Raw genomic sequence first — 24,359 nt, 5'->3', positions numbered from 1 at the left:
AAAAGGAAATTGGGTAAGAAGAAGGGGACTAAATTTTTGCATATGTTACCTTTCCAGAAGAATAAATAATGTTTTTAAACAAATTTTATCTTGAAAAATAAGCAAGACGACATATGAAAATCCTGTAGATGACTAATAAGAAATTTATATAGCTAAAATTAGAAAACGCTACATATAATAATAGCAAAAGAATGAATACTTCAGTAGACTGGAACAGAACAGAGGACTAATTGTAGGAACTGGAATACAACCTAGTATCAATTACCCAAATAACTACTTTCAAAATATATTTTAATCCTGGCACAATGGCAAGCTAGATACCTGGATCGATTTTCCTACAAAAAAAGGAACACAGACACAGCATCTCAGATCACTCCACTCAGGGCACAGGTCCTCAGGGAGTTCCTCCAATTGCCTCAGATGAACTTATTCCCTTCATTTCAATGGGGCTGCAACAAGGGAGATAAAGACTACAGAGGTGGAGTGGCACAGCGAAAAGAGTGCTGGGCTGGGGTTGCGAGTTCCGGATTGGAATCTCTGTTCCACTCCCTGGGAACTGTGTAATCTCAGGTCATTTACTTTACTGCATCAGCCTAGGAGGTCACTCTGAGGGTTATAGTGAAAACTCAGCAGACGTGTGTGAAGGTTTGCCCTATAACGCCTGGCGCCCAGCACTTGCTCAGTAAATATGAATGGACTCTGAGCAACAGGGACTAAGTGGAGCCAAGGGGTTCCTCTCAAGAGGAGAGTAGAAGCCATCCTTGTTTAGTTATCCAGGGAATTTTATTTAATCAAGTAACACCTCAGAACGTCAGCAAAGCAAAGCTGCTGAGCCTAAAGTCACCTGACAAGCTGTTAAACTTAAACTGAGCTGTTAAACAATTAAGAAAGCAAGTCTCTTAGTAAGTTTGATATTATAATACAATTTTGTTGTCTATATTCACTAATAGCAAACTTACTAAGAGACTAGAACTTAATGATTCTAACCACTAAAAAGAAAGGATAATTACGTACCGTGATAGAGGTGCTAATTATTGCTACAATGGCAATCATTAACAATGTATAAGTGTATCAAATGAACATGTACGTCTCACATTTGCAGTGTTATACGTCAGATATATTGCAATTAAAAACATAAACAGAAAGCAAGTCTCTCCCCATAATTGTCTAGATCTCAAACAGTCCTGTGGGAAGAAGTCAACGAAAATACCTAAAGTGACCTTTCCATTCAACATGAATAATTGAGAAACCCAAGAACATTTTTACGGATACACCTGAGAAAATCCCCACGTTCTGTAAACGGTCCAGAGTGGCAGACCTTTCGCCACACTAACAAAGGCTCCCAGCCTGATTAATAGGCTTGAGATTATTGAAAAGAGAGAAATAATATCATTTCCACAAGCAAATTACTAGTAATTATTTCTTTAATTTACTGGAACATATTTAAACCATTTTTATGCCAGAGTGCAGGAGGCTGATCATGAAACACTCGACTGTTCTGTTAGCCCTAGTGTATCATCAACAGGGACCAGGAAATGCATTAGGTCGTATGCGGTAGGAAGGGAAGGGCACGGCGGTGGGCATGTGTCATGGGGATCCACCTGCGTGAATATACTAGCTTGGAAGTAACTTGCTAAAATAATGTCTCATGAAAATTACCAACTGATTTCATCATAAAAATCAGAGTACAATTGGGGCTGGCCCCGTTGCCGAGTGGTTAAGTTCGCGCACTCCGCTGCAGGCGGCCCAGTGTTTCATTGGTTGGAATCCTGGGCGCGGACATGGCACTGCTCATCAAACCATGCTGAGGCAGCGTCCCACATGCCACAACTAGAAGGACCCACAATGAAGAATATACAACTATGTACCAGGGTGCTTTGGGGAGAAAAAGGAAAAAAATAAAATCTTTTAAAAAAAAATCAGAGTACAATGAACTCAGCTAAAAAGCACCAAAATTAACAGCTTATTAAGAAAAAAATATACAATCATTGCAATATTCTGAGCCAATATTGATAACCAGGATACGTTCAGAAAAACCAAAGTTCTTCTTCAACATAAGCATACCAATTAAGTAAACTTTTACTTAATTCATGTTTTGATTTCAAGGAATGCCCAAAGTGAAGGTGCTTCTAGACTCTATCCTAAGGCAAGATAACCAGAAAGGAAAAGGAAGGGGGACTTCAAGGGCAGGTTATTGATGTCTCCACCCCAGATGTGGAGATCGGAGGTCAGCCTTGCTCATTTTCTTTGCAAAACAAATGGGACTCCAAAATACTAAATACCAAAATACAGATACCATGCAAATATATGTCAAGAGCAAATGAATTTTCTATTCCTACATGTTGTGACTGTGCCGGCTGTGGGCAGACAAAGGGATAAATTCAGGATCTTTGGCATTGCTAAAGTAGTGACATCAGCTAAATCTAGCCATGTTATCCAACTCTGGTACTCCAAAAACCTGCCAGGTTTTATAATCACAAGGAAATCAAGACTCTGTGCTACTCAAATGCACCTGAGGATCCCGTGCATGCTGAGTCTCACATTCCTCCACTCAGCTGCTCAGGAGAGCCAAGTCAAGTCCCCCGTGGAGTCCCATTCCATCCACATTCACCGAATGCCCAAGGGCCAGACATCTTGCCAGGCTCTGGGGATGAGCCCAGGCTCTTAATCACCATGGTCCTACGTTCCTCCTACTTCTCCACAAGTTAGCAGGACCCACAATGGCTGTGTCCTCTTCCCGTTAACTCCACTGCCCATAGCTGACTAAGTTTGCCGACCATGTCCTTCCAAGGCTAACACACTGCACTTGTACATTTCAAAGAATCGATCATGTGGTCACATGTAAACACAATAGTGAATAAATTCACATTCATATAAAACAATGAGGATGAGAGCTAAATCTCTCATGTTTTTCTGTACCCAGGCTTCCCCGTTCTTCGCAAACCACTAAAATGAAGCTATTTTTATCCTAGCACTACAGGAATGCTCACAGGTAACTCCCTGGTTACTAACATGCTGACGGTGACAGAAAACAGAAGCAGCTTCAATCTGCAAGCTGCCCCCTATTTCTTGAGGTTGAAATTATGAAACTATATATATAGCTCTAAAGAATAACAATTAAAAAACATGAGAGACAACAAACATGTTAATATGTGGATGGAATGGGATGAAACGAAATGTTCAACTAGACCAAAAAATTATCCAGTGATTCGGGAAAGGCTAAAACACACTAGTTACACGGATACCAGAAAATCAGATCAAAATGAATTAACGTGGAAAGTTCCTTTCCAATATACATAAACAAGAAACAAATCCAGACTGAGGTCCACTGTTCTAATAGAAACAGTTCTAAATATTCTGAACTTCAAAATGAAAAAGCTTAAGTTCTGGTCCCTGATCTACCACTAAGCAGATAAGAGACTGCAGGCAAGTCATTTAATCTCATTCATCCTTGAGAGTATAGACTGGATGGTACCCATTATAGCTGTGACCATTGTTCTTTCCAGATGTAAAATTATAGGATTCTATGAAACGAAAATGCAAAGGTATAATATTACCATGTTATTATAATCAGATGGGTCATAAGTGCTCTGTTTAAAAACTTTAGAGAGTTCCGTAAATTCTTCACTCATCTCATGGATTTGTCCATTTAAAATTGCTCCCTTGGTACCGCCAAATTCAAGTCTTTCCAGCTTTTCAAATTCCAATATGGTGACAAAGATATCCTTTGTAAAAACATAGGACCATAAAGATCTTTCCACCATCTCAAGCAGGAAAAGAACATATTAGTTTCAAAGAACATTTTCAAACATTCAAAATCAGTGAGTTAACTGACACATGACGGAAAATAAAGTGTGATTTAATTAAACAAAGTTACTGCCCATTTTCAAAATCATACTCTGATTTTCATATTTACTGAGAATTTTCTAGCAGTGCAGGAAACATCTACTCTGCAACAGCTAAACACATGACTGCCTAATTTTATATCCTTCTAACCATAAGTCAGATCCCCAGGTACGATCCCAAACTCCTATTTTCAGCCCCTTTCACTGTGCAGTGAATCAGCTCCCTTATTGAAAGAGAATGTAAGGGACTGTCGTGAAAGGGTGACAAGCTGCCTGTAGTTAGGCATTTAGCATTTACACTTGAAGAGGCATTTGGGCTGATTAGATGATGAGAATTTTCAAAACATAAAGCTCTAATTTTTAATAAAATTCAACAAATCTTATATTAACAAAAAAGTCCAAACTTGCTAGAAAGAGCTTTACAAAGAAAATAAGGCAGGGTCACTAGTTAAAACTTTTTCTGAAAACCTTAGCCAGTTGGCTACATACAAATATGTGTTTGAATGTGTGTATATATGTGTTCATTCAATGTTTGGTTTTTAGGTATTAAAACACTCATATAAAGCACATATTTTCATGTTCTTTTTTTTATAAATAGTTTTAATATTTTTACACTGTATGTATTTATATGGTAAAATATAGTGTAATATTTTAGATTATCAAATGGATTTTCAGGTATGGAATCCCAACGTCAAACATATAAAGGGAAATTTAAACATATAAAGGGAAAAAGGGATTCCCTTCCAGCTTCCTGATTTACAACTGTCTTCCAGGAGCTTAGTTAGTTGTAAGTCACAGGTCACCAGTACATAAAGAGATTCACTTATGATCAGTATACTAAAAGAATCAAAAATAAATCTTAAGAAGTCAAGCTACAGCTTTTAAAACTTTCTCGATAGCAGCAGCCTTGAGAGCTCCTCACAAGAATTACTAAGAAAGGAGACCTCCCACCTCCCACTCAAATAGAACTGTTCCCTGAATCACAGAAAAAGCTACAGGATTTTTGACCCCACCTACAATATGAATAAATTACAAGTCAAAAAGGAATACCTCTATTTTCATGAAACGGTCAAGAAATTTGTCAAATCTACAAAACACCAGATGAGATTGGAAATCCCAGGGTTTCAGCTCCTTATTTCCTGGAAAATAGCTTTCCAATTCTTTTCTATAGTTGAAAAAAGAATTTTTGAAAGTCTTTAAGATGTTAATGGCCACCTGCACCTTTTCCAGAGAGTCTTCGATTTCTCCTTTCAAAAGGTCTCCAGGTGAAAGGTAAGCTATTGCCTAGGATTTAACGAAAGGAAACACGGATCAAACATATGTTTAATAGGTTTTCTTAAAAACACCTCTGTTTCAATGAATCGTTTTATTTTTATTTTTTTTTCAATGACGCCTTTTTAAATGACAATATCTAGAATTGGGTCAGCAATGCTATGAGACAGAAAGCACAAATTCTACTAATTCAGACACTTGAGCTTCAATGACATACTTGTATATGTTAGAATCAGCTACAGGAGATGCTACAGTTTCTGCATTTATACATTCTAGCAATGACTAAATTTTTGCTAAGCTTCACAGATATGACAACTATGTAATCAAAATTGGTATGGATATGTCTGCTGGCAAATATTCTGCATAACTGTTTTTTCATACAAAGAAATACTACATAAGTCAGGGGGGGAAATCTATCAGACTGTGGATTTTAAAAATATGGTCCCCTTACCTGGCACAGCATCACTTGCAAAGGTGAGAAAGAGCTGATATAGGTGAGCAGACCATTGGCAATTCTTTAGGGTTAGAAAACTTCTCTTTCGGGGGCTTAAGTGCATTATAGGACACAAAATCTAGCTGAGATGTGTCATATGAACTAGTTTTGAATAGAGGAAATAGAAATGAGAGAAGGATTAAAGGAAAAGACAGACCAGCAGATTCATATAGCCCCGACGGTCACAGTAGCATGATTTACGTTCCTTCCAGTCCTTTCCTCTCCATCTTTGTTATGAACATTCAGAATTTCCTCTTTAGGGTCCTCAAGAACCTATACATTCTAAAGGTTCTTTTGTATGCTATTTCATCCTGGTGCATCTTAACCTCATATAAATTTTAGGTTTAAATCATGTGCTTTTAATTTTATAGTTGCTTAGAAAGTTGTTGCAAATCTCAATGGAGAAGGTAATGAAAGTCATTGAGTTCAACATAGCAGACGGAAGGATTTTTTTTTCTAAATGTAGACATATTGTCCTTCTCCCATGAATGGCTAGAGTTTTACATGCAATATAGACTCTGTGCCGTAAATTAGAAAATCCTTTAGTGTCTAAAAACCCTACTGATTAGAATCTTCCAAGTTCTAGCTGTAGATTCCCAGTCTCTGCCCTTATTCCCCACTTAGACTGGATGGAAAACGACCTCTACGTGAAGGCTGCTAACACCACACACAGAACAGGGAAGAGAGCTACGAGTAATCCCTCAGCAGTGTGAGTTATAAACTAGTTTACACTTTGGTATGGGCCAGGGATTCTGTAGACCTTTATCTATACGTGCTCTTCATAATAAATGTGTCCTTTTAGGGAGCTAAAAAATCTATGGTGATGACTCCATTGCCTTCTCTGTTTCAGCAGCCCCCTGTGACCTACTTCCCTACATCTACAGTAACTTCCCTTGGGCAAGCCATCCTCACATTCATTCACCTCTTGGCTGACCCTCACAGAGATGAGACATTCACAGCAATTAACTTTCTGTTCATACAGCCCACTGTTGAATAAGGCCTCCTAAAACAAGGGTATAGTACTAAAGATCCTAGATTAGAAAACTCGGTCTCTATCCTTTTACTAGGCAGCAGGGTATACAAGGGAAAAAGCTTCAGCAGGGGCAAGAGACTGGCCTGTGATCCAATCAGGGGCCACTAACTGCTTTGGTGACACTAGCTAAGTTATCTCAGAGGATCTCAGTTGCCTTATCTGCAAAAGGAGAGAGATGAATCAAGGGTGAACCTCAAGATCCCTTTTGGCTCTTAACCTCTGAATTCTTTTCTGCTTCCTCTAGTTTCTCTGGAGCATACCCAACTATGTCAGCTCTATTTCTCATGCTCAATGGTATCAACACAAACCAACAAAAGGCCATTGGATTTAGGCTGAACTGGTCCCACTTCAGATGCCTTATAAACTAAACTACTGCTAACAAATTAATTTATCAATTAGCCAATTATTAATTAAGCAATTTATCAACTGTATTGTTAGTTTGATGAATGTCTCTCAGCTTCTTCTTCATTTCTCTTTTTCATGCACTTTTATGGACTCTTTCTTTTGCTCAATCCTGACACATCTTTTCCAAGCTCAGCCTCTCAAACTTAAACTCTTCTTCACCTAGGATCTTGTGAATGACAATATCTACAAAGAGGGGATACCAAGCCATGGGAGAGACAGGGTGGTAGGCCTAGAGTGGTAATGATGCACAATGACCAGAGAGTAGAGTCAAGTTACCAGAGAAACCTTAAAAAAAAAGACCCATGACCAAAGCTCAAGTGTGCCATCATCCAAGGAAGCCAGATGGTGCCTTTTATCTGTCTGACCTAAATGACTATGGTAATAGTCACTGTTAGAAAACAAGGGAAGAGTACCACACTTGCTTCTAAACTTACAAAGTGTTTCTAACTATGACTAGAATGCCTAGAAGGACCAGGCAGATAATGAAAATGAGTGAAGCAGATCAGGAACAACCGCAAACAGTGGAACTATTTAACCCACGTAAAGGACAGCACAGAACCCATGTAAAGGGACACCTGAAGCTCTAGCAACTGCCTGTGCCAAGAGAAATGGCAGAACCAGTGAAGTGATATCTCTGACTTTTCAGTGAAGGCTGGAATGCTGGAATTTAAATGAGAACTCCTCAATTTAAATATTGGCAATAATTTTTAATTTTAAAATATTATGCAAAATAAAAACACTGCATTGATTTACGGGACAAATGCAACTGACAGAAAGCCAGCTTGTGACCTCTGATGCATAAGACGGCAAGGGTTCAAATGTTTCATAAACACACTGAGGCATCATGGAAGCAAAGTACGTGAAAGCTACACGAGGAAACATGATTATAAAAAACACATAAACTGTGTAATCACATATATCACACAAAGCACAAATTAAGAAACAACATGGTACCACTACATACCCAATAAATCAACCCCAATTTTTTTTAAATGGTAATGCTCAAAGCTGGAAAGTTATAGTAAAACTTTTTACACATTCATAATAGTGATGTAATTGATATAATCTTTCAGAAAAGAATTTGTAAATATTCAATATTGTTCAAGAGCCATGAAAAGACTGTACCCTGTGATCAACATCAGGAATTTATGTTGTCAATTATCCAAGTTAAGGAAAAAGAATTTTTGCATAAAGTTGTTTTCTGTATGTTGTTTACAACAGAGGAAGCTGGAAGCAACCTAAATATCCAGTGACAACAAAATTATCTTCCAAGAAGCTAGTAAAAAGTAAAAATTATATATATGATAAAATGCCTAAATATGTATAAGTTTTGGGAAAAGGAAAAATAAAAAATGCTGAATTTTAGGGTGCTAGAACTGCAGGACTATTTCCATTATTATAAATTTTATGCAATGAGAATATTTTACAATTATCATCAGTATACCACATATTACATTGTAATTCGCAATAAAAACTGTTATTTTAAAATATGGAACACAGCGTAATGGATAAGAACCCCATCACTTACAAGCTGGGTGACCTCTGGGAAAGCTATTTATCTTCTCTGGACTTCCGGGTGTTTGTTACCATAAAATGGATCTACTATGTATGTCAACGTTGCTATGAAGATTAAAACTGAGAATTTATAAAGGGCTTAGAAGAGTTCTTAGCAAATAATAGGCACTATACGGTATTTGTTAAATAAATATACAAAATAAAATTAGACATCGAACAACTTGTGGAGGGCAGGTGGAGTTTAGCTCTTCAGGGAACCAACGTCTGAAAGTTGGCTCATTGCTGATTTTTGATTCCTAACATGTTGGGGCAGATTTACTACCAAGTCCACTTGGAGAATCAAGGAAATCAGGTCAAGAGGACCCCTGAACAGAAGCCAGGAATAGTAACCAAGGAAGACGAGAAGCTACATTATTTCCTCGGGAGCTTGGCAAACTCTGATCATTGACACAGACCAGGGGCCGGGGTAATACGTTTACAGGCTTATAGGTAACCTGGACTTCTTACAAGCCACCTGCAACAATGAACGACTCACTTTGGGGTTTATACATTAACAGGGCTTTGCAGTGAAACAGTTTTGATCACAAAATGAGATGAGGATCCTTCAAAAGGGATTTGGGAGAAGTGAGGGGGTCTCCCAAACTGCCATAGGGGCTGTACTAGGTGGTCATGGTCCTTCACAGGGAGACGCAAGCCACACTGGATTACGTGCCCTCCAAGCATCTTTCAATCCTCAGATTATGTAATATTCTGATGTTATGGACACAAGAAGAATGAAAGTTCACACAGAAAGGATAAAGAAGTAGTCCAATTTTTTTTTAACATTTTTCAAGTTTACAGTAGAGAATTATAAACAAGAGATTTTTAAAAATCAACAATGAATCAGAATTCTTTCAGTACAATTCTTCTACTGTTTTTTGAGGATGATTTTCTTTTAGCCGGCTTCTCTTAACTTACTTTACTTTCCAGCCAGGGTTCCTGTGGAAACCAAAGGGAAAGCTACAAAGTACTACGTGTATCTGTCTTTTATTAGAAGCTATCTAGAATCTCTTTGAAGAAAAGTAGGATATTAAACAAACAAAATATAGTAACAACCTGTCCTGTGAATGTATCTGACTCATTTCCAGAGCTCCTGTGCCACTTAGGATAAAAAGTCACCTGGCCTTTGTTACCACAGAAGTTCTTTGTGAAAAAAGAGAAAAACGCTGTTCCGACTGTATCCTGGAATTATTTTTCATTGACCTAATAAAACGTACCACATGGCAATGATTCTCATTGTTTCTGTTTTTCAATGTTACATACCTGGTCGATGAAGAGATTACAAAACTCTTGCAACAAAACTATAACTCGAGCAGGAGTATTATAAAACTTGGAATGACTCCAGATCAGACAGATGGTATGAAATAACGGGGCGATTAACACCCGGGTCTGAGGGAATTCCGTCTCCTGGAGACGCTGTATGTGTGTCCTCAGGGGTCTCAGGTAAAGATCCACGTCTCGGGCTTCGCGGAGAGCTGAAGGGAAAGGAAAGCACCATGAATATGAGGCAGTCTCTCTCTTCTAAATTCACTTTACAAGTTCAAGACAGCAATGCAAAACAACATGGCTGTACTTAAATGTTGCCCTCTTTTTATATCACTTATCTCACAACTGTGACAGGTTTGGATGGCTTTACTCACTGTGTGTCGTGACAACCATTCAAGGCAGGCCCGGTGCAGCTACTCTCAGCGCAAGTAAATCGTGCCTGAAGACTCGGTGAGAAAATACCCTGAGAGTCTGAAGAAATTTACTCAACCCTGTGGAAACTGTGGGGATAAAACATCTCTGCAAAGTTGCCCCTTAATGGTTACGATTCATCACTAGAATGTTAATTCCTCCCAGGGACTTGGAACTAGCACAATTTAATCATTTATTGTCTCACTCCAGCATCCTATGAGACTAACTCGTGCAAGGACTGGGAAATTTTCTATTATATTATTAATCAAAATATAACTACTAAAATTGCTAAGCATGGGTGATGAAAATATTTTGGAACTAGACAGAGCTGATGGTTGTACATTGTCAATGTACTAAACGTTACTGAATTGTACACTTTAAAAAGTTTTTTTGTGTGACTTTTACCTCAATAAAAAAAAATTAAGATAAAAGCAATATTATTTTAAAAGGCCATATATATGAAGAAAAAATTAAATATTTAACTATTATTAATTGCTGCTTACTCCAAATTTTCTCTTGATTAAAACTGGTCCTTTTAATGTGCCCTAAATGGATCTCCATCAGACTCCATTTTGCTCCTGAGGCTACAAATATCTTTGACTAACGAAGAACAGGCTTTATTTATGAAGGTAGGGCGAGTAAAGTAAATTCCTATTTTCTGGTGTTATCCCAAAAGACTCCTGTCAGGAGAAAAAAAACCGCCAAACTTTGTTTTCGGCCGCCAGTCAGATATACACCCGCCCAAGTCTCTCTACTTGACAGGTAACTGATTATCTAACCACTTAACAGTAAAGACCTGGGAAGAAAGAGAGGGCCCAGGAACCAGTCTCTCCCCGGACGCACTCAAATTTTGAAATGAGTGCAGTTTTATCAGTGTTAATTTCAAAATTAAACAACTGCATCTAACAGGCTAGAGCCCTGAAAATGTGAGGCACATCTGACGACTTCACAGGGCCTCTGGCGTGTCTGTGAGAGGGGCCTGCTATCTCTAAGCGACAATGGCTTTTGGGCCACTCCTCCCACTGAAAAGTGTTTTTTCTAATCTCCAGACCACATGCTCAAAAGGCTCTCAAGACCCTTGGGATCTGTCCATGTAGAAATTTTATCCATAGAAAATGTTCATCTTATACCAACACTGAAGAAAATCGAGCAGCTCCTATTCATCGAGGGCATACTTCATGTGCGCCTAGTACCTGGTAGAGTGCATATTATATCTTCAATCCAGCGGTTCTCAAACAGGGGAGGTTTTGCCCCCAGGGGTCATTGGGCAATGTCTGCAGTCATTCTGGGATGGGGGAGTGGGCAGAGGCCAGGGATGCTGCTAAACATCCTAGAATGCACAGGACGGCCCCCTACGACAACGGATGATCCTGCCCAAAATGTCAAAGGTGATCAGGTTGAGAAATACTGCTCTAAACCTCTCGACAATTCTGCAAGGACAATGTGAGTATCTCAATTTGGCCAATGAAAACCAGAGGCTCAGCAAATTTAAGACGTACTGAGTGGAGCTGGACAGGAATCCAGAACTGACAGAATTCAGGGAGAAAATCCTAAAGAGGTATCCAAATATTTTCAAAGTGGATGTTAAGTATTTCCTAACCTTCTAATTGTTGCATAGAAAAAAACTGTCATTTTCTAATGTTAGAAGCAGAAAAAAAAAAGCTATTTGTCAATATTATCTTAAAACTCTATCATTTAAAACTTCAGTATCAAGTACATCCCTATTTCCTTAAACACGCCTAAAGAAACTTGAACAGAAATCCAGAAACTAGGGAGAGTTGTTACTCTGGGAAGAGGAGAAGGAGAGGCAGGAGATTTTTCACTGAATATCTTTTTATAATTTCTGGTTTTTAACAATATGCATGCATTACTTGCTCAAAATTCAAACAAACCCTCCTCTCTGTGTGTTCAATCTTCACCAAAACTTCAGTGATGGCTGAGTGCTTCTGAGCTAAATAAGTGATGCACGCCAAGCATATGCAGAGATTCTACTGGTACAAAACTGGACTAATTGTAGCCCATCTATTGATTAAAATCTCTATGCTGGGCTTCCACTTACTCTCCACTAAATACCAAAAGCCTTCCCCTCCACACACACATTCACATTACAACTCAATCTGGAGCCGCTGTGGTAGGTACATACTACATACATATCCTGAACACAGTTCAATATAGCTGGAGAATGAAGGACAGACATTTAAGGTGAATTTCTCACTAGAAGAGCTAAGTGCGATCATTTCAGTAGCATGCCGATGGCGGAAGGGTAGATGAGGCTGAGCAGCCAGGTAGGGGCCGGAGCAGGAGGCACACTAACGCCTGGCCAAGGAAAAAGGCTCACCATTTTTCACAGCCATGAAAATGTCCTTCAGGGTTGGAAAATAGCTGCTTTGTTTAGTTTTCAGGATCTCCACCATTTTCAGGACAATGGGAGCCCGAAGCTAAATTGAAATAAAAATGTAATAAATATAAGCTAGATTAATGACTAAATAAATGCATTCTGCAATAAAATATTTAAATTATATTCCACCCATGCACAATACAGACAGTATTTAACAGTCAAAAACCTATCTGAAAATAATTTTTAAAGCAACATTTTTATGTGGTGTATATACACACACACACACACCCACACACATGACGAAATACTACTCAGCCATAAAAAAAGACAAAATTGTCCCATTCGCAACAACATGGATGGACCTTGAGGGCATTATGTGAAGCAAAATAAGCCAGACAGAAAGAGACAAACACCATATGATTTCACTCAAAAAGGGTGAAGGGGAGCACGTATATGGCGACGGACAAATAATAACGTACAACGGAAATTTCACAATCTTGTAAGCTATTATGACTTCAATAAAAAATAAGAACATAAAAAATAACATTTTTTCTTTAGGCTTGTATTTTATTTTACATTTACAGCATTCTTTATAAATGTTGTAAAAGTCTGCCTGTTTACATATTACTATACACATACTAAATTTTACATATAAATTTCTTGCTCTATTTCAGAAACTCTCTAAGTGACATGTGAACAGGTGAATGGATGTCTTAGTTTCTAGAACATTAAACCAAGTAACTTGTCAGGCAAGCACCCAGCAGAGGAACCAAAGCGAGCTCTTCCAAAGCTGCAGCTCTCCACTGGGCAAGAGCCTGCTCCTTCCCCAATCAATTGAATCGACTAGATTAATTAAATCTTAAAATTTTCAACGTTTCCCCGGGGAATTATTCTTTTTCTGTACCACAAAGTGTTTCCAATTATCTCAAATGCTGTCAAAATATTCTTTTGACAAAGGCAAAATTACGTTTAATCCCCCTTAATTTTAAAAGTGCATACCATACAGCACTTTAGGATAAGAAAAGAGAGCAGACTATTAAATCATTCGAAGACAGTCTGTTAAACCTTTAAAGTTATTGGAAATCATTGCCCTGGAGACCAAATTCTACAACTGACTTTGCTAATTCGATTTACAAGTAATTTCTAGGACTATCTACTTACTTGATCATAAACGCATGCCAGATTCTCTCTCCTCAGCATCCAGAAATCCAGTTCAGCTTGAGGATTCAACGGAAGACCATTCAGCAAAGGCTGTGCTGAATCTTTTTCTACAACTTCTTGGATTTGATGTGACCATTTAATAACCACTGATTCAAGTGCATGGAGTACTGTCCTTTCACTTGGCTCTAGCCTACAAACATTGAAAAATGATCAATCAAATAACTCAAAAACAAACATTTCATCCAACTAACGATGGGACTTGGATTCTAACAGGTATTTTATGTTTCCAAAGACTAGTTTTCTAAATATAAATACTTCAAAATCAGATCCATCATCTTTATGGCCTCAAGTTGAGTTGCGACATTGTTATTTTGTCACTGGCATGTCTCTAACATTAGAAAAACATTGCTAAAGAATTATCATATCTTCAAAACCATTTTACCAAAAAAGTATTGTTGACATCATGGCAATTGTTACAACTAGCTTTTTGTCCAGGCTGCTTTTAAAAAGTGTACTTTGAAAGGAAATAAAATACAGCGTGTTTCTGCACAGTATTTTAAAAATATGGTGTAGTTATAATAATTCTCTACTTTGCTAACAGTTTGCTAGGGGTGTGATATTAAATGGGTATGCTGGCTCCCCATTTTAATATCCTGTATATACCATATCATTACGTACTTGGTCTCTGAATATTTCGGATTCAGGTCAATTTTTCCTGCAATAGTGGGAATTGGTAGAAGAGTTCTTCTCGACATTTTTCCCCTAAAAACATGCATTTTGTTTTTCATGACTTCTATATGACGTTCCATGTCTTGTGAAATAAAACAGGGCCAGGATTTATGGTTGTTCTTATTGGAAAGAATTGGCACTAAAATCTAGAGAGAGAAACATTTTTAAAAAGCAGTTAAATTAATTTACAGACAATGTGCTCCTTCAAGGATTTTCTTGTCACACAAAATCGGCAACAAAACCACTGAATTCCGTGAACATCTTCCTATGATATTAAATCTACAAAGAGGGGACAAAGTCCCTGATCCATTTAGATTTAATCAATTAGACATAAATCCTTTCAAAGTGGAAATACTATACTGCTTGTTCATTCATTTACCCATTTATCAAACATTTGTGGAGCTTCCCAATAACTCAAACACTGCATGAAATATGCAAAATCATGTCAAGTAAGTTAAACTTTTCTTAATGCAAACTGAGCACGTGGGCAAATATATTAACAAAAAAAATCTTTTTGAGTCGCATGGAGGCAAGAGCAAATTAACCTTCTCAAGCCCTGGGTGGTAACCCAGTGGATTAACGTTTGATAGTCAGAAAAATGTTGGGGCTGGCCCAGTGGCATAGTGGTTAAGTTCGCACCCTCCACTTTAGAGACCCAGGTTTCGCAGGTTGCAATCCCAGGCGCAGACCTATGCACTGCTCATCAAGCTATGCTGTGGTGGCATCAAACGTACAAAATAGAAGATTGCCATAGATGTTAGCTCATGGGGAGGGAGGGAGGGAGGAAGGAAGATGTTTATTAAATCATACAGACCTTTTCAGAACTCCTTCTACCATTAAATTAGGAACATCAATGAAACCATATATGTGAAAACCCTCAAAAATTATTTTTTGTATTCCCAGAGTCCAGCACATGTTAAGTAATTAATAAGAGTTTGCTGAGTTAATGAAGTTGATTTCTTCTTGCGTTCCCACTCTTTTCCAATACCTAATTTTAAACATTTTTCATTTTGCTGATAAATCTATCTAGTTTATCAGTATTACACTATAAAATTAGCTAAAATGCTCAGAAAATAGTTATTCTATCTTTTTAAAATTTATTTTGACAATATAATCTTCTAGTTAACTAAAAACCAACTGAAAATTCACTTTCGTTTTCTAATGGTATTGAAACAAATCTGTCCAAATTGTATTATTATTATATTGTCCTGCTTCACACTCGCTACATGTTGAACTAGGAATACAGAGATTAATAAGAAAATGTCTGCCTTCAATGAGCTCAGTGGGTTAGGTCCCTCGATGTACAAACTGCCATGGTTAGAGGCCTGTTCAAAATGTAACGTGGAAACAGGAGAAATATCCCTCTCTAGGAGGGAGGGATGTTAGGGAAGACTTGCCAGGAAAGTTGCTACTTGGTTTAAGTCTTTAAGACGAAAGGGCAAGGCAGGCATTCCAGAAAACTGAACACTGACATATAAAATCACTGAGGGCTCCAGGAGTATGATGCTTCTGGGAACCTGCCAGTCTGGCCTGCCCAGAGCTAGACCAGCATCCCTCAGATGAATGGCTGCAGCAAAGGCAGGAGCGGTCCATGAGAGCTTTGGAGACCAGACTGAAGAGTTTAGGCTCATTGGGCTGAACATGGATTGACCCACTGGAAAACTGCTTCATAGATTAAACCCCTAAAAGTCAGGGGCAAGGAATATCCTGGTTATTCAACGTTTCTAATTTACTGGCTACTGTTTCAAACTTTCACTTTATTCACTATTCCGTGATGAGGCCCAATTCTTTTCAAATTCAATATTTGTGTCACAAGCTGTAGACAAAACTGTTAGGAAATTCTAAGCCACATGCTTTGCAGAGCAATTAAGCAAACAGCCAGCGTATCTCTACAAACATCATTTAAAACAATAGACCTAGGACGTGCTTTTTAACCACAATAAGTTCTGTTATCAACAAGCTATATCCAAAGTAATTAATTTTGAGTTTTGTTTTAGTTGGGATTTTTTTGTCTAGTTTTTGTGATTTAGAAGAAAAATCCCAAACTTTCTCTATGAATCAAAATCATTTGGACATGTTTACTAAGGAGATATCTAACTACAGATAAAAGAGCTATAATGCCTTTGCTGTGGTTCTCCTTATCTACCTTCTTTTTTATCCTTTTTTAAACTGGGGAGTTTCTTCTTACAATTCTTTTAAATCAGTAGAGACTATTACCCGAGAAACACTTTCGAAATCCAGGAGCCTGGGCCTCTCCCAGACTTCTTAAATTGGAAAGTCCCAGGATAGGGCTCAGACACTGACTACAAGAACCAAATCATACTTCATTCTGGCTTGGTAAGCATTCACAATTACCGGGTCTTTCAAGATTTGGGTCAACATAATAGATAATTAAAGTCATAACTGCCTGACATTTTAAATACTTTTGCTAAGTATAATTATATAATAGTTTCTTCTTTTTTTTTTTTTAAAGATTGGCACCTGAGCTAACAACTGTTGCCAATCTTCCTTTTCTTTTCACTCCCTGCTTTTTTTTCTCCCCAAATCCCCCCAGTACATAGTTGTATATTTTAGTTGTGGGTCCTTCTAGTTGTGGCGTGTGGGACGCCGCCTCAACATGGCCTAATGAGCAGTGCCATGTCTGCGCCCAGGATCCGAAACCTGGGCTGCCGAAGTGGAGCGCATGGACTTAACCACTCGGCCACGGGGCTGGCCCCTATAATACAGTTTCAGATAATAATGTATGGGACACAACGTTTAGCGGCAGGTCTGGAATTCAATTTTGGATATGTCGGGTTTGAGAGGGCTATTACACATCAAGTGGCCATGTCCAGGAGGAAGGTGGGTGTCTAAACTTGGAGTTCAAGAAAGAAGTTTGGGGGGCCCAGCACATCAGCATAAATTACGGTTAATTGGTGTATATCTGAGTCAAACTCCAAAGACAATACAACATTGACTGTAAGTGAGAGTACATTAGGTCATTTAAGTGAGACTAACTATGAAGTCATAAATGACTTTCAGTTCAAACACTTGGCCCATCCTTCGCCATTCTCTCCCATGTAAGACCCCTCACACAGGAAAAGCCCCTTGACACTTTTGAATCTGATCACTAGCTCAGTAACACAGTCCCTCCTTTACTCCTCAGCTGAGTCACCAATCCTTGCATTTAATGTCTTTCTTCTTAATGTACCAGTCACCCAGAAAGTTAAAAGCTGCTTAGCTTGGAATGCAAATCACAGATCACCACTAACATTCCATTTGACTCCAAACTTCCAAATTAAGCCAGCCCTGAGGGGAAAAAAACCAACTCTTCATAGAATATAGATTACCACTACCTTCCAGTAAATACATGGATTGCGGTTTGGCAGTTGACTTGCTGGCAACCACCTGAATGGAAAAGTTCCACGGCTGCTTATTTTCTAATAGCCTCCCCTGCCTTGTTTCTCCCCACCCTCCAGGCCCCGCTCCCCAATCTAGCGACATTAACTTACAACACTTTAAAAAACGCAGCCTGCACTTCCTCACCTCTGGGCCTTTGCAGCGCTTCTCCCTCTACTCAGAGGGCCCTTCCTCTGTGTTCTACATCTTGCTACCTCCTCCTCATTTTTCAATACTATGAGGACCAATTAACTTACCATATAACTGCGTATGCTTTTGAGAGGAAAAAGGGAAAAATTACTAGCAGATGTTAACTGAACTTTAACTGGCAGAACCAGGATTGCCAAGCAAACCGAGACCTCTGATCGCCTTATTCAAGATGCCCCATCTCCCCTGCCAACCCTCCACATGTGGGAAGGTGCCACTAGGCTCCCACAGCATGCTGCCACAACCCCAATGGCAGCCCTGCCCACCACGTGGTATCACTGTGGGCTTAGCTGTCTGTCTTCCCAATTAGACTGCATGCTTTCTGAGGGCAGAAACTGCCTCACTCATTGCCAAGTGTGTCCGAACACTGGCACCAAGTAGATATTCAGTAAATATCGATTAAACGAACAAATAACAACCCTGGGCTTATTAGCACAAAACTCCCCAAGTGTCCATTTCCCATAAATGTCAAAAAAGTCATATGGAGATACTAGAGATCATAAGCCAACTGATTTTTCTCTAAAGAAACACCTTGAGGCTTCAGTGTTTTGTTTTTCATAAGAACAGGCTATCAATTAGCCCTTATTTAACCTTCATTCATTTAACAAACATTTTCTGAGCTCCTACTTGGTGTCAGGTAACGTCTTCCGTGTTTGGGACCCATCAGTGAGCCAGACAGAGATTCAGGGCTGGGAGTAGGGGAAGCCAAGTGCAGCCACCTTGGGAGAATATCAGAGGGCCCCAAAAACTCAGCAATCAAGATGGGTAATATTGCTAAATCTTTCTTAACTCAAAATTAATGCAAAACATTTCACAATGAACAAAATATCAACATTTTTCAATAAAGATAGGATTAGTATTACTGAATTTTCTTTGCACCTCCGGCTGCCACATGAGGCATGGCACTGTTAGGGATCCTGTTTTTATTTAATGGTTGATTTTTTTTGCATTAATTTTGATTTTTTTAAAAAAATTTACATTAAAATATTATTTATCTTGATTACTGACTTGTTTTTGTTCCTCCCCGCCCCCTTGGAAATTTTGCTCTTGAAGAGGGTGCCTTACCTGACCTAGTCCCCATCCCACAAATACCCGTGATCTCCTGGAGGACGGCTTCAGTGAAAAGAGATATTTGAGCGAAAAGACTTGAAAGATATGAAGGGGTTGGCTGTGTGGATTCTGGGGAAGATAAAGAAAGAGTAAGAGCAAAGGCCCGGGGGCAACAGTGTGCTTGAGGCGATTAAGGACCAGCAAGGAGGCCATGAGGCAGCAAGTGGGATGAGTTTAGAGAAGTCATGGGGAGGCCAGATCACTGAGATTTTGAACTAGTGTGCTCATCCTGGTCCAGTAGCTCTGGGGTGGGGCCTGACATTCTACAGTTCTAACAAGTCCTGGTACTGCTGATACTGCTGATCTACAGGAAGCAACAATGCAAAGTCTAGACGGCTCAAGCACTCGGGTCCTTATTCGGAGTGAAAGGGGAGCCAGCACAGGGTCTGAGCAGAGAAGTGACATGTTCCGACTCATGTTTCAACAGGGATCACTCCAGCTGCTCTGTTGGGAACAGGTTCTAGATGAAAGCCACACGAGAGGCTAATGCAGGAACACGGGCAAGAGATGATGGTGAACTGGACCGGGGTGATAGCAGTGGAGGGGGGAAGAGGGCTGATTCTGGATATATTTTGAAAGCGGAACTTGCGGGAGTTCCTCACAGAATGGGCACAAGGTGTGAGACAAAGGAAAGAGTCAGGGCTGACTCGGAGGTCTTCTGGCTTGAGCAAGCGGAAGGACGGTGTTCACATCCTCTGTTCTGGGATAACTACAAGTCCCTCAGGTTGGGGAAGATGAGTTCAACCTGGGATGTTAAGCTTGAGATGTCTACTACACATCAAGTGGGAATGTCAGGAAGGCAGGCGGATCTCCAAGTTTGGAATTTGGGAGAAAGCTCTTGCTTGGAGAGAGAAGTTTGGGAGTCTCTCAAACATGAGCATAAACCACTGTTAACCAGCCATGTATGTGGGCTGTAGTGGATACAGAGTAAAGTGAACCCTTGGAAACTTTTAACCTAAAAGTCTATAGCTACACCTTGGGGCCTCATTCATACTGAATTTAAGCCTTGTCCATAAATAAACCCAAGTGACATCGCAAGTGTGATGTCCTCACTTTTTTTTTTCTTCCCAACGTTCATACCCAAGCAAAATTAAAGGAGAATCTTCCAGACTACCTAAGCCCCCAAGGCGCTGGATGTTTATGCCTTCTAAAGATATACTTGAGGACAGCTTACTCTCTTTCATTTAAATCTTTTTCAAAGTGATATACAATCCTGGTACTGAGATAAATTCACAGAAAGAACAGAGAAACTTGAAAGAGCGTTGCATCTTCTGTTGCCAAACACAGATGGCAGAGCAAGAATTTCCATGAAGAGTGCAGCCTTGCTCTTCTGAGCCCCAGCTGTTGGCCGTCTGGATTGGAATGACCAAAAGTCATTCACATATCATGTGAAATACTTTTATCAGATCCAGTTCCACAAAAACTTCTGCTACATACCAGAAACTGTCCCATGCACTGAAGACAGAAAACTGCTTCCTAGTGTCTCCCTGAAATCAGCCAAAACCAAGTAAATTCAACAGGAGGGGAGCAAAACAGAGGCAGGGTATGAAGTTGGGGGTGCGAGACCTTGGCTAGCCAAAGACAGCAAGAAAATACCTCCTTTAAAGAAGATAGCAAAAGAGTTTCAGGAAGCAGAAGAGGTGTGAAAGAGGGAGACTGGCGAATCATTAGTAATAAATATGCTGGCAATTATTCCTACCTGAAGTATCAGCCTTCGCAGGACTGCACTGATTACTGAGATCTGATTCACCGATATCTAACCCAGTGGTTCCCAAAGTTTGGGGCAAATGAGAACCACCTTTAACAACTACTGCCACCTGGCTCCCACCCCCACATTCTGATGTAATTGGTATGAGTGTGACCTGAGCATGGGTGGGTTAGAAATTTCCCCAGGTGATTCCAATGTTCAGCAAAGTCTGAGAACCACGCTCTGGTTCTCCAGAACCTGCTCATTTGGTACTTTGTTCCTCAAGGCTGGTCGGTGAACAGACAGCATCAGCACGAGGTGAGAAATGTAGAACCTACTGAATCCAGCCCCTTTGACCAAATCCCCAAGTGGTTCCAAAGCACATTCAAGTGCCAGAAACATTGGGTTAGAGAGCATTTCTGATTTAAGGGAAGAAAAAGAGGAATTTTAATGCAACCATTTCTAACACCTAGTTTCCATTACCTTTTCCCATTCTCTGCTCTGAGTGACACTTAGAAACTAATAGGAATCAGAAAACCTAATAATATCCATTTCCAAAGTGTAAGCTTGTCTCTCCTCTGAAAGTGAAGTTTAAAACCTATAGCTAAGTACAAGAGCCTATTCAATTCAGCTGCTTTTTACCTTCATTATTTAGAAACAAAGAGACCAAAAGGATGATCCTACAAATTACCACCTTTTGTATCTTAGCATCAATATCAGCTTATTTCAGGAACAGTCTAAATGCTATCAGTCTCCATCCACCTGGATGAAGAGATTCCTGGCTTCTACATTCTCTTTAATTGCCAGAGTTGTCCTAATAATTCCAAGTATCACAGAGACAAAGGAAAGATTCAAACAGTAAAGACAGACGAATACCTCATCTAGGAAAGCAGTTACATGTCCAAGAGATGAGGTGGGTAACTCTCCAAATAAAACCGCTTGAGAGAAATCATTTACTCCAATGCTTTCAGTAATCTTCTTGGCAATATAAACAAGTTTATGTTTTGCATCTCTTGGAATCTGCAACAAGAGCAAGATAATTAAAGTTCACGATGTTGTTTCCATATTATCAAGCAGGATTTGCTATATCTAACTTGTAGCTGGTCTGCTGACAGAAGAAACAAAATCTGGCACCTTGCCCATCTTTACAAATAAGGTTGTTCCACTGCTCTTCTCCATTCTGCAAAGTGTATACAGTTTTCTTTGTTCTTTTATAGTGCTAATTTCACAGCATTATTGGTGTGGAAATATCACCTTTCAAAGATACGTTGATTACTCCAGATCATTATATACCATAAAGTCTCATAATTAAAAACAAAAACAAGAAGCAGTTAGAATGTGGCTATCTTAGAAAAGGTTATTCTTTAGTATAATCTTTCCTTGTTTGGAAATAAGCCAAACTGAGATGAAGACCAGGAACAAGAGGTTAAATTGTATTTCTATCCTTAAAGCAAAGAACAGAAATGCTTAACCAAGATATTCTAACATTTCCACAGCTACTGAATCACTTTTCCAGATGTCATGACTATTTAACTTAGGCCATACTAGAGTTAACTGTTCTATCTTCTTGTCTACTGAGACTTTTTTTTTTTTTAAATTAGGTAGTTAGGAAAGTAGTAAAACAAAAAATTTGAAAATTCACAAAATCCTAAAGGGAGCTCCCATTATTCTCTTTCTTCTCTGGGATCCTTTCCCCAACTATTACAATGGCCACATCTAGTGATGACAGTAACACTTTACACTGAGGCAATGTACAACCCTAAAGATTGTAAATCTTGCTCCAAACTTCCCACACTTGAAAAATGCTAAATACAAATGCTGTACTTGTAGGTGATACGTTAACCTTCAAGCAGACGAGCAGTCTAAATTAAAAAAAAAGAGAGAGAGAGAGAGAGGAAGGAAGAGGAGGAAAGAAAAAGAGAGGGAAGGAGGAAAGAAGGAAGCAAGGAAAGAACTGCCGCTCCTCTGTGGTTGGTGTGCACAGTGCCCGGGCGCTCCCTTTTTAAGCACTAAGTGTTTTTCTCCAGGATGAAGTGTGGTTGACAGGCAGTCAGACTGAGTACACGACAAGTTATTTGGTCTCTGCCAAACACACTTCTTAAGGACATGGCTCCAGACTGACCCGAGAACAACCGAAAGAGAAGTTATCCGGCAGAGAACCCAGCTTGCTCCTAACGCCCAGGCAGCTGAAAGAAGCGCTGCTTTTCCGGCTTTATCCGGGTCAAGCAGGCTCAAGGGTGACCTTCCAGAAAACTAACCTACAGCGGCTCATCTGCAGAGTGGAAGCACGTGGGGGATTCTGCGGACCCCAAGGCAGGGACTTCAAAGAAAGTTTTCTAAAGCGCGCGAGTGCGTGCGCCACGGGTCCCCAGGGAGTCGCGACTGGCCTGTGCCCGCCGAAGTATCCGCTACGCTGGGCGGGCAGCGTGGCCGAGCCCCTCGCCCGCCGTCGCCCCTTACCTCCCGGGAGGCCGCGAGCTGCCCCGCGGCGGCGACGCTGAACACAAGGCAGGCAGGGCTGGGACTCTCCAGAAACTCCGCCAGGACCTGCCGGTTGTCCTCGCTCTCCAAATGCTGGCTCCATCTCTCCGCCGGGAGCCCCAGCATCTGCTCCAGGCGGCCGCCGAGGAAGCGCACTCGCGCGTCTCGGGCGAAACTCCGCGCTCTTCTGGCCGCCGCCTCCTCCTCCTCCTCCTCGTCTTCCTCCTCCTCCAGCTCCATCACGCCCACCGCCTCCAGGCCCGCGCTCGGGGTTAGGGGAAGGATCGGGACTTCCCGGAAGCCTCCCGCCTCCCGGGCTGCCACCGGGGCTGCCATCGGGCACGTCCGAGGGGACGCGGGGCTGGCCGGCTCCTCGCGCGCGCCCCAGGTGGGCGAGAACACCCCTCCGCACGCTCGCCCTGGGAGGCGCCCACCTCCTCCTGCGATCACCCCAGTCGCGGCGGCGAGCTCGTCCCCCACCTGCTGCTACTTGGCAGCGGGCGTCGGTGCCCAGCGCGAGCCCTACGGACAGAGGCGCCGGCCCGGGATGAGCTGCGCGTCCCGTTTCCCGGGGGACGGTGTCCCCGCCTCTGCCCGCTGGGGGCGGAGCGGGCGCCGAGGGGAGGGGCCTTCGGGCTCTAGGCCCAGAACCGGGCGGGGCAGGGGCGTGCCCTCGGCGGGTCTGAGGCACTGCCCTCCGGCTCCTCGGCCCATCGGACATCTCCGTGGGGCTCCTAGTGAGAGAGAATAACAGCCCAGTATTGATTAATGGCCGTGGATAAGCAGTGTTGTCTTGTGCCGAGTTCCGTGCTAAATCCTTCACCGTGATTGTTTCAATTAACCCTTAAAAAAGGCAGGGCTCTGACTGGTCAGTTTATTTTATGGGCAGGGGAAGCCAGTTATAGAGCGGCTAAGTAACAAGGAGAAGGGGGAACCGGGATTAAAGCTTCGCGCTGAGAGCTTTCTTCACCTTGCAGAGGGTTGTCCTA

General features: G+C 40.7%; 1 protein-coding gene across 9 annotated transcripts in view; it reads right to left on the bottom strand.

Annotated features, from left to right (window-relative positions):
- The window catches only part of DNAH11 (dynein axonemal heavy chain 11), a 295,517-nt gene extending 271,564 nt beyond the window's left edge, over positions 1–23,953 (bottom strand). For all 9 annotated transcript variants that reach the window (XR_011503420.1, XR_011503427.1, XR_011503430.1 and 6 more), the window contains exons 1-8: positions 23,350–23,953; positions 21,766–21,909; positions 14,457–14,653; positions 13,779–13,968; positions 12,618–12,717; positions 9,866–10,077; positions 4,896–5,129; positions 3,558–3,725 (exon numbers count right to left, since the gene is read on the bottom strand). Coding sequence is in view for 6 of the 9 variants with exons in the window: in XM_070510015.1 (XP_070366116.1) it covers positions 3,558–3,725; positions 4,896–5,129; positions 9,866–10,077; positions 12,618–12,717; positions 13,779–13,968; positions 14,457–14,653; positions 21,766–21,909; positions 23,350–23,706 (1,602 nt within the window). In the remaining 3 variants the exon portion in view is untranslated. The remainder of the gene's footprint in view (positions 1–3,557; positions 3,726–4,895; positions 5,130–9,865; positions 10,078–12,617; positions 12,718–13,778; positions 13,969–14,456; positions 14,654–21,765; positions 21,910–23,349) is intronic.
- Positions 23,954–24,359: the final 406 nt, after the last annotated feature.

The sequence above is a fragment of the Equus asinus genome, chromosome 1 (assembly GCF_041296235.1).
Source record: "Equus asinus isolate D_3611 breed Donkey chromosome 1, EquAss-T2T_v2, whole genome shotgun sequence".
Taxonomy (NCBI): domain Eukaryota; kingdom Metazoa; phylum Chordata; class Mammalia; order Perissodactyla; family Equidae; genus Equus; species Equus asinus.
Note: the sequence above shows the minus strand (reverse complement) of the source record. Positions and strands in the feature narration are given on the sequence as shown.